Raw genomic sequence first — 13,863 nt, forward strand, 5'->3', positions numbered from 1 at the left:
ATGAAAAATCTGGCAAGAGATGATCTGTCTTATCATGATATAATAATGAGAAGGAGTTGAGTAGAGGATGCTCCCTTCAGGTGGGGCATACTCCATCTAAAGTTGTTTTCAGAATTTGTCCTTGTTTCCAAATTAAATGTTTGTATGAATTATGTTTGAATGTATGTATTTTAAACTGTTCTTATTACCTTTAGAATATTTTTAAGTGCTTAAAAAACTCTCATGTTATTTTCTTTTTTGTTTCCTTAAGGACCTAGATGACATAGAAGATGAAAATGAACAACTAAAGCAAGAAAATAAAACTCTTTTGAAAGTTGTTGGTCAGCTAACAAGGTAGAAGATTCAAGTCCCAGTGTGGAAAAAATATTTTAAAACTACTGATTGAATGTTAAGGTTAATGCTAGGACAATATTCCTATGCTGCAACACATTAAGTATGTATATTTATTTCTAGAAAACAGTGGATGTTTATTTTCAAAATATTTCTTTTTCATTATTTCAAAAAAAGTATCAACCTTCTATTTCACGAATAAGTAACATCTTTCAGTTATTAAAATGATAGGTTATGCCTCTTTTGGTTTTGTGTGGTATTCAAATAATATATGGTTTGAAGTCACAACCATTTGAATATATTTTATCTAAGGTAGTGTGTTTTCTCCCTAAAGAAATATACATAGTCTTTGTTTACATGAATTCAAGTACTTTTGGGGAATTCCTTGCAGTTGCCTTATTACTGATGTGTGCAAACTTTTATGTGTTGTTGATTTACTCATAAAGGCTTTGTCTGTTGTCATTTGTTCTTTCAACTCATTCTAAGCAATTTAGAGTAATAGAGTGTCACACTATTTTGTATAACAGTCATCTTTAAAAAGGAAAGCTATTATGAAAAGTCATTCAATATCATGTACTAGTTGGCTAAATGTTAAATTTTAGAGGATACTTGAATTGTGTTACAGTAAATTAAACTATACAATTTTTGTATTTGAATGTTGAAAAAATTTAAAAACACTTTATTGTCTGAAAAACATACACTTGTAATTTCATTGTAAAATTTCTTATGTAGGTACTACTTTTTTATTATTCCAAAGTTTATAGATGAACATGGAATATTTAAAAAGTTGTTCATTCATCAATCCTGGAGAGTGTGTACAATTTCAGTGTAAAAGAAAAAAATCCATATTTTTAATTATCATTTGCATTAAAAACAAAACCAAAATATTTATCCACACTTATAACATTTATACTTACATTTACAAAACAATACCTAAAAGAAATAGTATCAAAATACTTTGCTTATTTCTAACTTGGAGAATAACACTGTGATACAGTTGTTCTCATATGAGAGAATTATTCCCCTACCTCAAATTTAAGGGATTTTCTTCCTAACATTGGATTTTTAAAAACAATTTTTAAAAATTTTGAAGAATTATATAAATTTTCTATTAAATATCGTTTAGAGTCATTTTATATTAAATTTTCATGTTGAGTAAGGAAACCCCCTTAACATTAAGAAATGTCTGTCTGATAGTTGAATCCTAAACAGTCTACTGATACTGTTTTGTCCAATTAAACATAGTAAAATCCATTTTGGGTAACCTACTGACTGTTTCTCTTCACTTGCCAAGTCCCTTCATTATTTACTATTAGAAAAATAGAGAAGTGAGACAGTTGGACAAAATGTAGAGTAAATGATAAATATCACATGTTGAATTCTAAAATTCTTTGTGGTTACATAGATTGCTTCTCACTTCAGAAGTTTCAACCTTGGCTGATCATCAGAATCACTTGGATTGCTTACAAAGAATTCCCTGGCTGTAATTTCGAGATAGGTTTAGGTTGAGACTCCGGACAGAATTTTTTAAGCTCACCATCTGATGATTCTGATCATAACCTATGTTTGGAAGTAGCTGCTGTTCCTCTTTCCTTTTTATATCTTCCACTGGAGACCCTAGAATTAACATGTTAGATTACCAGCATTTTGTCCCCCTTTTAAGTTTATTTAATAATTTATCTGGTCTCTGGGGAAGTTTTCATATGTTTAAATATATTTACCAAAAAGTTCAATGTTAGATTACCAAATTTGATATAGTTGCAGAATTACTACATAAGGCCATCCTTTTTGGAGAATGTTACCCAGCATGGGAACAGTGACCTGCTCTCCACACATCCGAGTGGTATGCCAGGCCTAGTCACTGCCTTGGCTGTGAGGCACTCATCTCCCTTCAGTTACCCTTAGGTATGTGGCAGAAATATTGGTATTACCTAGTTTTGCATCCAAGCTTTGTATGTTGTGAAAATGCTGTCAGTATCCAGCCTTAAAATATATCAGTGTGCTGATTTTTCAGTAAAGTTTTTGAAATTTCTATTTAATCCATATGTAAGTAAAGGAATATTTCATTGCCCTTTTAGAAATTATACCAGTTATTAGTGCTCTTAAAGACTGAGCTGTTTTTAAATTTTCCTTTTCTTCAGTTTATTAGGAAAATTTCCAACAGTCATTTTTTACATAATGGTACCTAGTACAAATACAGGAGCCTGACCACTTAGGCAAAGCAGTTCACAAGCAGTCCTTTCTCTTGTCCTTAAAATGTATAATTTATATCACTTATAGATTTTTACACTGAATATTGAAAAATTAAGTGGGATCTGCTATAATTTCCCTTTAAAATGTATAAAAAGCATTGAGAGTAAAAAAAAGCATTGAGATTTTAAAAAGGTAAATACATGTGCACTACCTTAGAAAACTTGGCTGTTGTCAATAAAGTACTAGTATTTGTGAAATTATTAGTTCCATTCAGAAGTTATATTTCTTATATTTCCTGGGAATTTATGGCATAATAAAGCATATTCAAAGTTTTAATGTGTTTATGATATTATTTTCAAAACAATAAGTTTATTAATTTTAAAGTGAACATGACTTGTCCCCCTGATTTCTGACATGCGTTAACTTGAGTTACAAAGTAACCTCCATTTTTCATTTTTGTAGAATTGTTATTAATTTTATTGCACTACGGTTACCTTTAGAGAGGAAGAGGGTGTGTTTATGTATTTCTAAGGGAATTGACTAAATATAGAGATTAGCACTGTCACACTGGCTCAAGTAGTTTAAAACATAGAAAATTAAGTATCAGGGGCAGACGCATGAAGCAATGTATTCCTTTTTTTTAAAGTTAACTTTTTAATTGTGGTTTAAAGCAATGTATTCTTAAGGTGAAAAACCTACCTCGATTATATGTGGGCTTATGTTTTCTGGATTAATCTGGATTTTTATGATTAGAAAATAAAATGTAACATTTTGAGTCCACTAATACTTTTTTGAAAATACAAGTCAGTATAATAGACTTTGTTAAGTTTAACACTGTAATATAAAACAGGAAAGATCTTTGCTTTGATCATTGATCTGATGTCCTAGACAATATTCATATGTACAGTGATAGTCATCTTTCACCTTTTTTGTAGTTTTATAATCTTGAGTCCATGCCTAGTAAGTTCCATGCAGTATTGGCACTTATTTAATAACTGTTCATGGTTTAGTTAATAGCCTGTTAACAAGATTCAGCCATAGACTTTCATCTTGTAATATAAGAAACAAACATGCCAGCTTTTCATTGGGAGGAATAGTAAGTGAGAAAGAACTAGCATTCAGGAGTCAGAACTTTAAAATAACATGCTAAAGCCACTGCTAAACATTCTCTTATTCTATCTGAACCATTCCTAATATGTAACAGTAAGCTTGACTTCCTTTGCTTTCAAACTGTGCTCATTCTCATAAGTAAAGGACATCCCATCAACTAGGATTATAATTTATATAGTACTTACCTGAGAACTAGTGCCACTTTTGTTGTTCCATTAAACTGAAAGCATAATACTGATAGACAACAAACATTTGCTCTTCAGGTGCTTCCCTCATGTTGTTAAATTTCTCATTGATGTATAGAAGTTGGTTATTTCATTCTCCGTATTAAGACTTGAAAATTTACCCTAGAAAACCTGAACCCATATTGGTTTTTTATTTTACTTAGCTAGACTCTCACAGCATATTAAAATCCTCTCTCCATTCTAAAAATAATTACGTGTCAGTATGTGAGAGGAATATGGATGAGGACTATAAATACATTAAATTTTCATATCTATTCTTTTAGCAAGTATTTGTCTAGTAGATATCTAATGATAGTTCTTATAGATGTTTTTAAAAAATGGACACAGACCAGCCCTTTCATTTAGCAGTGTATAATCTATGTAGGGTGTTTTAGTAGCACAAAGTGCAATCTTAATTAGCATTGGCTGGTCTAATCTGAATAGTTCATTCAAAAGTTTTTTTTTTTTAATATTAATTATCTAGCCATGTCTTTTAGGTCTAGTTAATAGGTACCATTTAATTTGCTGCAGCATTTACTGAATGGTGGAGTGGAAGACCTGATGCATCTTGGGAAATATCTTACCATATTTCATTTAGGTAATTATGCTTTATGAAAAGAACATTGTTAAGGAATTTATAGCAGTGATGAAGTAAAAAGAATTCAGTGTATTTCAGATACAACAAACTATTAATAGTATTCTCTCTGTACATAATTGATTACTGGTTTGTTTTTAGGTATTTACATCTAATAAGCAGTTCATATCCTGACACATACTGCTTTGGTAATAATAGAATGTTAGTGATAATCACTTGATGGATACTAAATACGTGCCTGTTTTGTTTTGATTCCTCCTCTGGATACCTAATATATATACATTACTTTTTTTGGTGAACTTGTTTCTTGAAAGATTTGGCTAGTTTAGTCAGGATTTTTCTTCTAAATTTAAGTATCAGATGGCTGCTGCTACCCGCAGAAACCATATGAAAACTAAAGTTTACTGTTTTGCTGGAAAATCAGTTAATTCAGGTAATTAAATATCTGTAGAAAAATACCTGGATAATCTATTGACCACATTAGTATTGTGTAAAGAGCTTTCATAATTCCCATTACATAGGTTTTCATGGTGGAATAGTCACCTTGATATAGATTCACTTTTAATATGCTTTGCATGCAAAATAATAAATACTCAATAAAAAAAATAAATTTTCATTTATTTTTCAACACTGGTTAATTATTTTTTTTCCCCCTGAACTATCAGTAAAACCCTGACCATGAATTTTACTTTCGGAGTTAAGGGATAATGTTAGTATTCTAATTAATTTGTGCACCTCTTACTAAAACAGTATGCAGTACATTTAAATCTTTAGTATACATTATTGTAGAAGGAAAAATGTTTTAAAAAATAAAAATGCCGTGTTGATAAGATCTGTATATTTTAATGGTGGGACTTCTTGAAGAAGTGAGGAAGTGTACACATGTTCAATCTGACTGAAAATTTTAATTGTCTTTGTTTAAAAACTACATGAATAATTTCTTAGTTCAAAATTGGAACTATTATCAACTAAATCAGATGGTGTTCAAAGAATTTCAGGTCCTTCATAGTTTGAAAAAGATAAGTAGGAGTCTGGGAATGTAAAAATCCGGTCTTTGTTTTTTGAGTAAATGGTTTACATAACCTTTTACTAATGTGTCATTCTTCATACACCTGCACAAGCTAATCAGTCTTCTTTACTTCTAGTACTCTAAATTAATCTTCTCAGTAATGTCATACATGTCTAACAAATGAACAAGCATCCTTCAGTCAGACTGTTTAGATAATGTCTCAAGTCCTTAATAAGAACCTACTCCATTATCAAGCCTGTTGAAAAATTTGTAAGGTCTCTTAGTCTTAATTGGACCTGGAGCCCTTTATCTTAGACTTCATCAAATCCCTATTTTTTTTCTTCTAGATTCACTCTGTGCATGCACACAATTCTCTCAGTAGCTCTGTGCTACCCACATATTTTCTTAATCTCCTGTGTCTAGTTTCTCTTTTCACCTCTACAGGAGATTACATTTTCTTCCTGGTCAACTGCTTGGAGAGAATTTATGTAATGTTGGACCTTCATGTTAAAGAGATAGGACTGGTTATAATCTCCTTTACAGTTCATCATTTTATTTTGATGTCTAACCGGATAAGGTTAAAAAGGAAGCTAGAAAGCAAAACTTCCCTTTTAATATTGCACCAAATGCACAATTTTACTCTTCACTTTCAAAAAACTTCTGTGACTGAGTAAAGATAGGTTTTTAAATTTTTTTTAAAAGATTTTATTTATTTGAGAGAGAGAGAGAGACCATGAGCAGGGGCAGAGGGAGAGGGAGAACCAGACTCCCCACCAAGCAGGGAGCCTGATGAGGGGCTCTATCTCAGGACCCCAAGCCGAAGGCAGATGCTTAACCAGCTGAGCTACCCAGACGCCCAGGATAGGTTTAATGAAGGAAGGTCTCTACTTGGTGTCAGATAGTTGAACATTATGAGAAAAATTAATATGAACCAGTTAGGAAAGGTATATTGGACTTTCTCTACACATGTGAAAGAAAAGCAAGAGTTTTGACAGCTAAGTGTGTTATTCACATTAAAGTGTGCAAACTTAATAGAAAGGTATCTGATTTATTAATCTTGTAGTGCAAAAGTATAACCAAAGCTATCAGTCAAAGCCATAGGAAATCCCATTTTGAAGAAACTGCAAATCAGTTTTGATAAGAATGCATTCATTTTATATAGTGTTAAGAAAAGTTGGAAAATTATTAGCTTTCCATAGCTAATTTCATGTATGGGTGATTTCGTGGGGGAGTCTGCTTCTTCCTCTGCCCCTCACCCCACTTGTTCTCTCTCACTCTGTCTCTCACATAAATAAATGAAATCTTTAAAAAATGAAGTAAAATTATGCCAGTAACTGTCACATTAACTGTGTTCTTTAAAATGAATCAGTGAAAATTGTAATGGGATGAATGAATGGGCGTTTTGGAAATGCTAATTGACGATCATAGGGGGCCTAAAAGTGCCTTTTGTTTCTTCTAACTCCTTTAAGATCAATGTACCTTAAGAGGTTCAGTTAAGTGTAGTGACTCACTTAGTTAACTATTTGAGCACGACTTTAACCCTAATGTAGTATAGCATAACATTAAATAATTAGAAATTCAGTAGTACTGTTTGCCAGGCATTGTATTAAATGCTTTAAATGTTCTTATTTGATTCTTTAAAACGTGAGCAAAGTACAGGTTGGGAAAGGTAATTTGCCGAAAGTCACGAAGCAGTGCTTTGTGCTTATGCTGTAACATACTTACTTTTATGACATAATCATTGTCCTAGTAAACGTTTGCCAGTGGTTCTCAAAGTGAGGTCCCCACACTAATAGTATTGGCTTCATTTAGAAACCTATTAGAAATAGTAACTCTTGGGCCCCACCCAACAGCTGAATGAGGTGAGGCCCAGCAATCTATGTTTTAACAGGCCCTTCAAGTGATTCTGATGCAGGTCAAAGCTTGCAAATTTGCATTGTGCATTTCATTTTTAGGTAAAGATCTTGGTCTTTTTTTTGGACATTATATAAATAATATAAGGTGAACTTGTAAAAAGAAAAAGTGATCTTTTCATTGTTGCTTACAGTGCAAAAGATTGTATCAGAAAAAGCCCCAGCACGGATATTGGCAGCTTGACATAACTGCATTAATTTAATATTATCTCTGGAACTCAAATGGATTCTTAAATCCAAGAGACTGTGGAATGAAATCTTTGTTTTACTGTGTTAAGCTCGATCTCTGTTATTGCCTGAAGGTTTTTAGTAACTAATGCGTTTTTTTCAAATTTTAAAACTTGATTGGAACAAATAAATGTATGTTTCATCAGTTAACTGTTTTTGTTTTGTTTTGTTTTGTTTTCATGTATGGACACTGTGGGGTGGCCCATGGGGAGGCTGAATCTTCAAAGTTTACTGTGAACTCAGAAAATCAGTAGCATCTTCTAGCTAACTGATCAGTGAGGAGAAATCCAGTGTTGCATATCAATGAGTAAAGAAAAAATTTAAAGTCTGTGTGTAGTGATTTAGAATAATTTTTTCTTTCCAAATAGTTTGTTATTTTTAATTATTTCCGCTTGTTAAATACTTTAGAGCAATTTTAGATTATAAAATTACCATGAAGATAATATAGAGAGTACTTGAATACCTCACACCCAGTTTTCCTCATTACTAATATTTTACATTAGTATGATACATTTGTCACAATTAATGAACCCATATTGATACATCATTATTAATTAAAGTCCATACTTGATTCAGATTTCCTCAGTTTTTCCCTAATGTCTTTTCTCTGTTCCAGGATCCAGTCTAAGATAACCACATTACATTTAGTAGTTATATCTCTTAACACTCCTCTTAGTTGTGACAGTTTCTTAGACTTTTCTTATTTTTGATGACCTTGACAGTTTTGGGGATTACCGGTCAGGTATTTTTCACTTGTTACTATGGTCATTTTCAGATATGCACAGATAATGAGAAAATAATGATCCATGTTATTACTAATTTTATTTTAGCCCCCCCCCCTTTTTTTTGCTGGGGTATTTTAAAGTAAAATTTCAGTCATCCTATCATTTCACCTATAAAAACTTGAGTATGTATCTCTAATGGCCTTAAAAAATAACCACAATATTATCATACCTAACAAATTTAATGCTAATTTCTTGATATCATTTGTTTGGTTTGGGTTCTCGAGGGGCAGGCCTGCAAGAGATTTATTGGGGGAAAACACTTGTGAGGAGCTAGGAGAGGCTGGGAGACCAGTACAGGTCTGACTTTTGTGAAGGAGAGAGGGAAGAAGGAAGTCTTAATACACAGTGCAGTTTGAAAAAAGTTTTAGGAAGGTGTAAAAGTCCTTAAACCAAAGGTGCCTGTTTATCAGAGTAGACCCGTGTCTTACAGGAGTGGGTTTGACTTTGTATTCCTGCTATGCTCCTTTGTTGGCAGGGAGCAGCTGTAGGAAGCAGGGCCTTAGTTGAAGACCATGGTGCATTCAGACCACAGCAGCTAGAACTGTCAGTTAATTACCCTCCCCGCAGTAGGAGACTAGAGAGGCCCCTTTGCACGGCTCTCACATCAGGTGGTAAGTACTTTATTTTCAAATTTCCCCAGATACTTCAAAAATGCCCTTTTACTGTTAGTTTTTTCAAATAAGGATCCAAATGAGAGTCTTTGGTTGGTATGTCTTTTAAGTCCTTTTTAGCCTATAAATTACACACACCTCCAATTTTTATGCCATTTTTCAAATTGAAATTAATTTGCTCTGTAGAATTTACCACGTTCTTGATTTGACTGATTACGTTTTAATGATGCTGTTTAATTTGTTCCTCTCTCCCCGCTGTTTCCTGCAAATTGTTGATTAGGTGTAGAGGCTTTATTAGATTCAATGTATATACTTTTGGACAATTCATAGTTGATGTGTACTTTGTATTGAATCACATAAGGAGGTACCCAATGTCTTTTATCACTTTTAGTAATGTTAAGAATAACAGACTCAGATACTACTAGCTTGATTACTCTATTTTAAAGTTCTCCATCAACCTTTTATGTAACGGTTTTAGCAAACGCTGATAATTATTTCCCAGACCCATTATATCATTAGATACCATTTTATCATATAGTTTTCTAATTCTGTCTTTCTATTTACACTAGTAGTTGGAATTCTTTTTTTTTTTTAAGATTTTATTTATTTATTCGACAGAGATAGAGACAGCCAGCGAGAGAGGGAACACAAGCAGGGGGAGTGGGAGAGGAAGAAGCAGGCTCATAGCGGAGGAGCCTGATTTGGGACTCGATCCCAGAACGCTGGGATCACGCCCTGAGCGAAAGGCAGACGCTTAACGACTGCGCCACCCTGGCGCCCCTAGTAGTTGGAATTCTTTAAAGAGAAACTGTCATTTATCAATTACTTGGTTCCTTAAAATATGAGTAAGATAAGATCACATTGATTGTTTCTCTTTATTTATCATTTTAATAACAATAGGCCACAGCCAAAGCAATCTCCAAATGTAAGTCATATGTTTGTTTATATATTTAGTGTGTTTTAGTCCATTGCAGTTATTTTTATGTCCACATTGTCTCATGTTTAGCTAGTAGGAGTCCTTTCTAGGTTGGCATTTGTGTCCTTTTGGCCCTTCCTTGTTTTCCAGCGTAAGGTGTTCAGTCTCAACCTGTACATTCCCTTTCAGGACCTGGAATCAAGAGCTACCTTTCTTTGTGGAAAATTAAAGCCCTGATAGCCATTGAAATTATCAGATGATATAAAAAGCAGAGGGCATTTATAAACCTCTTCTTAACTGTAAAAGCTATATGGTTATTGAAACATTCCAACTTGTACTTTTACTGGAAAATTTTTAAGCAGGTGACAGAGATCTTGTTCCTCTGCCATTTTTCATTTTTTTCTCACTCATTTTCTGTGCAAATAGAAGGTAGACCTTAAATATATCTTAATTTTTTAAAATTTAAGTCTATTCATGCTTGTTGAGAATATCAGGAGATTAATTATAAAAGTCAAGATTTTTTTTTGAGTAGTTAAATCACTTTAAAGTGTTCAACTTGGAATGCAGCCGCATAACTGTGTAAAAATGTATAGATATTCATTAAGTTGGGCATGAAAAGACAGCTTATATAATAAGCTAAAATTCATAATAAAAAAGTGCCCAAATTGCAGTTTCTTCACCCCACCACATTAAAATTTGACTCAAACTCATACTATGGATTTTAATAGAGACTAGACATTTCCTTTTTTTTTTTTTTTTAAAGATTTTGTTTATTTGACAGAGAGAGACAGCCAGCGAGAGAGGGAACACAGGCAGGAGGAGTGGGAGAGGAAGAAGCAGGCTCCCAGAGGAGGAGCCTGATGTGGGGCTCAATCCCAGGACTCTAGGATCATGCCCTGAGCCGAAGGCAGATGCTTAACGACTGAGCCACCCAGGTGCCCCGAGACTAGACATTTCCATCTCTAGTCACCTCTGAATGAGAGTCTGTACAGCCATTGATAAGTCTTCATAAGTCTTCACAGCTGGTTGTGAGGCAGTCCTGGTGAGGAGGAGAAGTAAGAATGTTGGATGATGGAATGCAAACTGGTGCAGACATTGTGGAAAACAGTATGGAGGTTCCTAAAAAATTAAACATAGAATTACCATATGATCCAGTAATTGCACTCTGAGTATTTACCTAAAGAATATGAAAACACTAATTTGAAAAGATACATGCATCCCTGTGTTTATTGCAGCATTATTTACAATAGCCAAAATATGGAAGCACCCCAAGTTCCATTGATGGATGAATGGATGAAGAAATGGGTGTGTGTGGGGGGGGTAATGAAATATACAGTGAAATATTACTCAGCCATAAAAAAGAATGAAATCTTGCCATTTGCGGTAACAGGTGGAGACAGAGAGTATAAGTGGAATAAGTTAGAGAAAGGCATACCGTATGATTTCACTGGTGGAATTTAAGAAACAAATGAACAAAGGTGAAAAAAAGAGACAAACCGAGAAATAGACTCTTAACTATGGAGAACAAACTGATGGTTACCAGAGAAGAGATGGGTGATATAGGTGAGGGAGTTATAAGAGTACACTTACCTTAATGAGCACTGAGTAACAGAATTGTTGAATCACTATATTGTACACCTGAAACGAATATCACACTGTATGTTCACTAGATTTTTTTTTTAAAGGCATTAAGTTGAGTGTTAAGGTACATGTTGCTTCATATAAACTCCTTTACTTTTTTAAATGAAAAAAAATATGTTGGATGATGGCTAGAGGAGGCAGGTTATGAAGTTACTGTTTGACTGACTGGGCCATCAAGAGTCCTTAGAATAAAACCCAGCTGCTGGCAGCCATCACCTAGAGGACCACCTAATAATTAATATTGGCGAAATCCTTTACTCCTGCCAATACCTTCATCCAGAAGGTAGGATGCACTCTTTTATTCCTGAATATGGAAACCAGCTGTAGCCTAAACTCTTGCAATTTGCATCTTGCATTGGTTCACAAATACTTACACACTACTTTGTGCTAGGTTTTGTTCTAGGTACAAGGTACACAGCAGTGAAAAAATCCTAACCTACATCATTTTATTCTTTATTGCCCCAAGAAAAATGGGCACAGGATTGAGGAGTGGTTGCTTCTTAGAATGTACTTTGGACCTTTCCAAAAGATGAGAATTGAAATTCATTTATCTTTTGACAGCAATGGTAGCCTTAATACATGTCATGGGCTATATAGTTCGTGTTCTCAAAATTATGCTTATAAATCTGATGTTTGGAAAGGATTTATTCCCCTAATCTTGAGAAATTGAGAGTGATTGTGGATTTAAAGCATGAATTCATATTGTCATTAGTTTGTTATATGAATTTTAGTTTTGCCCCAAATCATGTCTTCAATGGCTGATGGTAGTAAGTCCTCCATAGGAGTCAAGGCCCCACATTTTCTAGTACCTTCTGATTGTCTGAAGCATTTGTAATCATTCACAGTTTCTATGTTTGATTTTATAATGGATTTCAAATATCTGTGTTCCTATAGCTCACAAAATTCCCAAAGTCACCCACAACTAAATAAAACTATTTCTTGGTTTTTCTTTTTTTCTGAGCTCTGCAGTTGAGGAACTAAGTACAGTGCACTTTATAGGCTTTTGTTGTCTAGTTACTTGAGAAACACTACCCCTGTGATGAAATCATCAATTGCTTTTTTTTCCCTCTTCTTTTTGGAATTGAGTGGTTAGGACATTTTATCCTTTCCCTGAGTTTCTTTCCTAAAGATTTATTCTATTTGGGAAGGATATATGTGGGAGAAATAGATCCAGTTTCGAGGATTTACCCTTGGTTCCCTTACGGAGTAGCATTAACCTTTTTATACTTAGATTTTTAAAAACTCTTAAAAATAGCAATTTGGTAAGAGCTATTTCTCTTTCCCAGTCTACTTGAGGAGGTTCTCTTGTTTGGTCTCAAATGGGTTTGTAACATCTTCCTGACTAACTTTTAAAAAGCTGATGATCTCTGTGCAAATGAGGAGGTAAGACTGAGAAGAGCATGTCATTTACCCTGATGTCACATGGTGGTATAAATGGAATCATATCTTGCTAGTACCTGAAAACTGACGTGTCTGACTACTGACAAAATTAGTCTGCAACATGGGTCTGTTTTAGAGGGAAGGTTAGAGATTACAAAATACTGTGTAAGATACAGAAAGTTATAAAACTTATTTTTTGATGGACAATAGAAACTCTTACTTTATCCTTATGTCTTTAGAACGTGATTTCAATTCAGTGTCACAAATAGTTGGAGGCAGTGTTTAAGTGCGATAGTTCCTCTATTCCTATACCAGAGTCCCCTGGCATCCACAGGAGTACTCAAAGGAATCAGACTGTGTTTCCAAAGAGCTTACATATGGTTAAAGAATAGAATCTACGTGAGTAAAAGAGGAGTGAGAGATTGAATTCCCTAAGGACTGGGATAAACTTTAGGACCTAGCATTTGAAGCAAACTTTGAAGGAGTTGGGGAGGGAGAGTTGGTATCAACCATAGCCAGGAATATTTAGAAAACGTATTCATCATCTGATGAATCATGGTATTACAGCTGAGGGCAGCATCTAATGCTCTTTGTATACACACTACCTATTGAAGCTTCCAAACCACTTGAGCACTTGTTTCCAAGTTAGACCTACTTGAATTCAGATCCTGGCTGTACCACTGTTAGCTAGCTGTGTGACCTTGAACAAGTTGCTTTATGATTTCAGCATCTGCAGCAAAGACAAAGCAGTGCTAACTTAGTTGGGTCATTGTGAAGAATAAATGAGATAATGCATGTAAAATGTGTGATATAATGCCTGTTCATAGCTTATGGGAAAAGAATTAAAATGAAGTAACTGTAAGTGCGATTTGTACCAGTGAAGTTGGGAACATTATAATGGTTCTCTTTCCTGAAATTAAAAAAAAAA

The 13,863-nt window shown here is 33.9% G+C and overlaps 1 protein-coding gene across 3 annotated transcripts in view; it reads left to right on the plus strand.

Moving 5' to 3' along the window:
- Positions 1–7,747, plus strand: part of PAWR (pro-apoptotic WT1 regulator) — a 123,155-nt gene extending 115,408 nt beyond the window's left edge. For all 3 annotated transcript variants that reach the window (XM_045780109.2, XM_087868915.1, XM_045780110.2), the window contains one exon: positions 251–7,747. In XM_045780109.2, the coding sequence (XP_045636065.1) occupies positions 251–337 (87 nt within the window). In that variant the 3' untranslated portion in view covers positions 338–7,747. The remainder of the gene's footprint in view (positions 1–250) is intronic.
- Positions 7,748–13,863: the final 6,116 nt, after the last annotated feature.

This window comes from Ursus americanus, chromosome 17 (genome assembly GCF_024610735.1).
Source record: "Ursus americanus isolate L20-20 chromosome 17, mUrsAme1.1.p, whole genome shotgun sequence".
NCBI lineage: Eukaryota > Metazoa > Chordata > Mammalia > Carnivora > Ursidae > Ursus > Ursus americanus.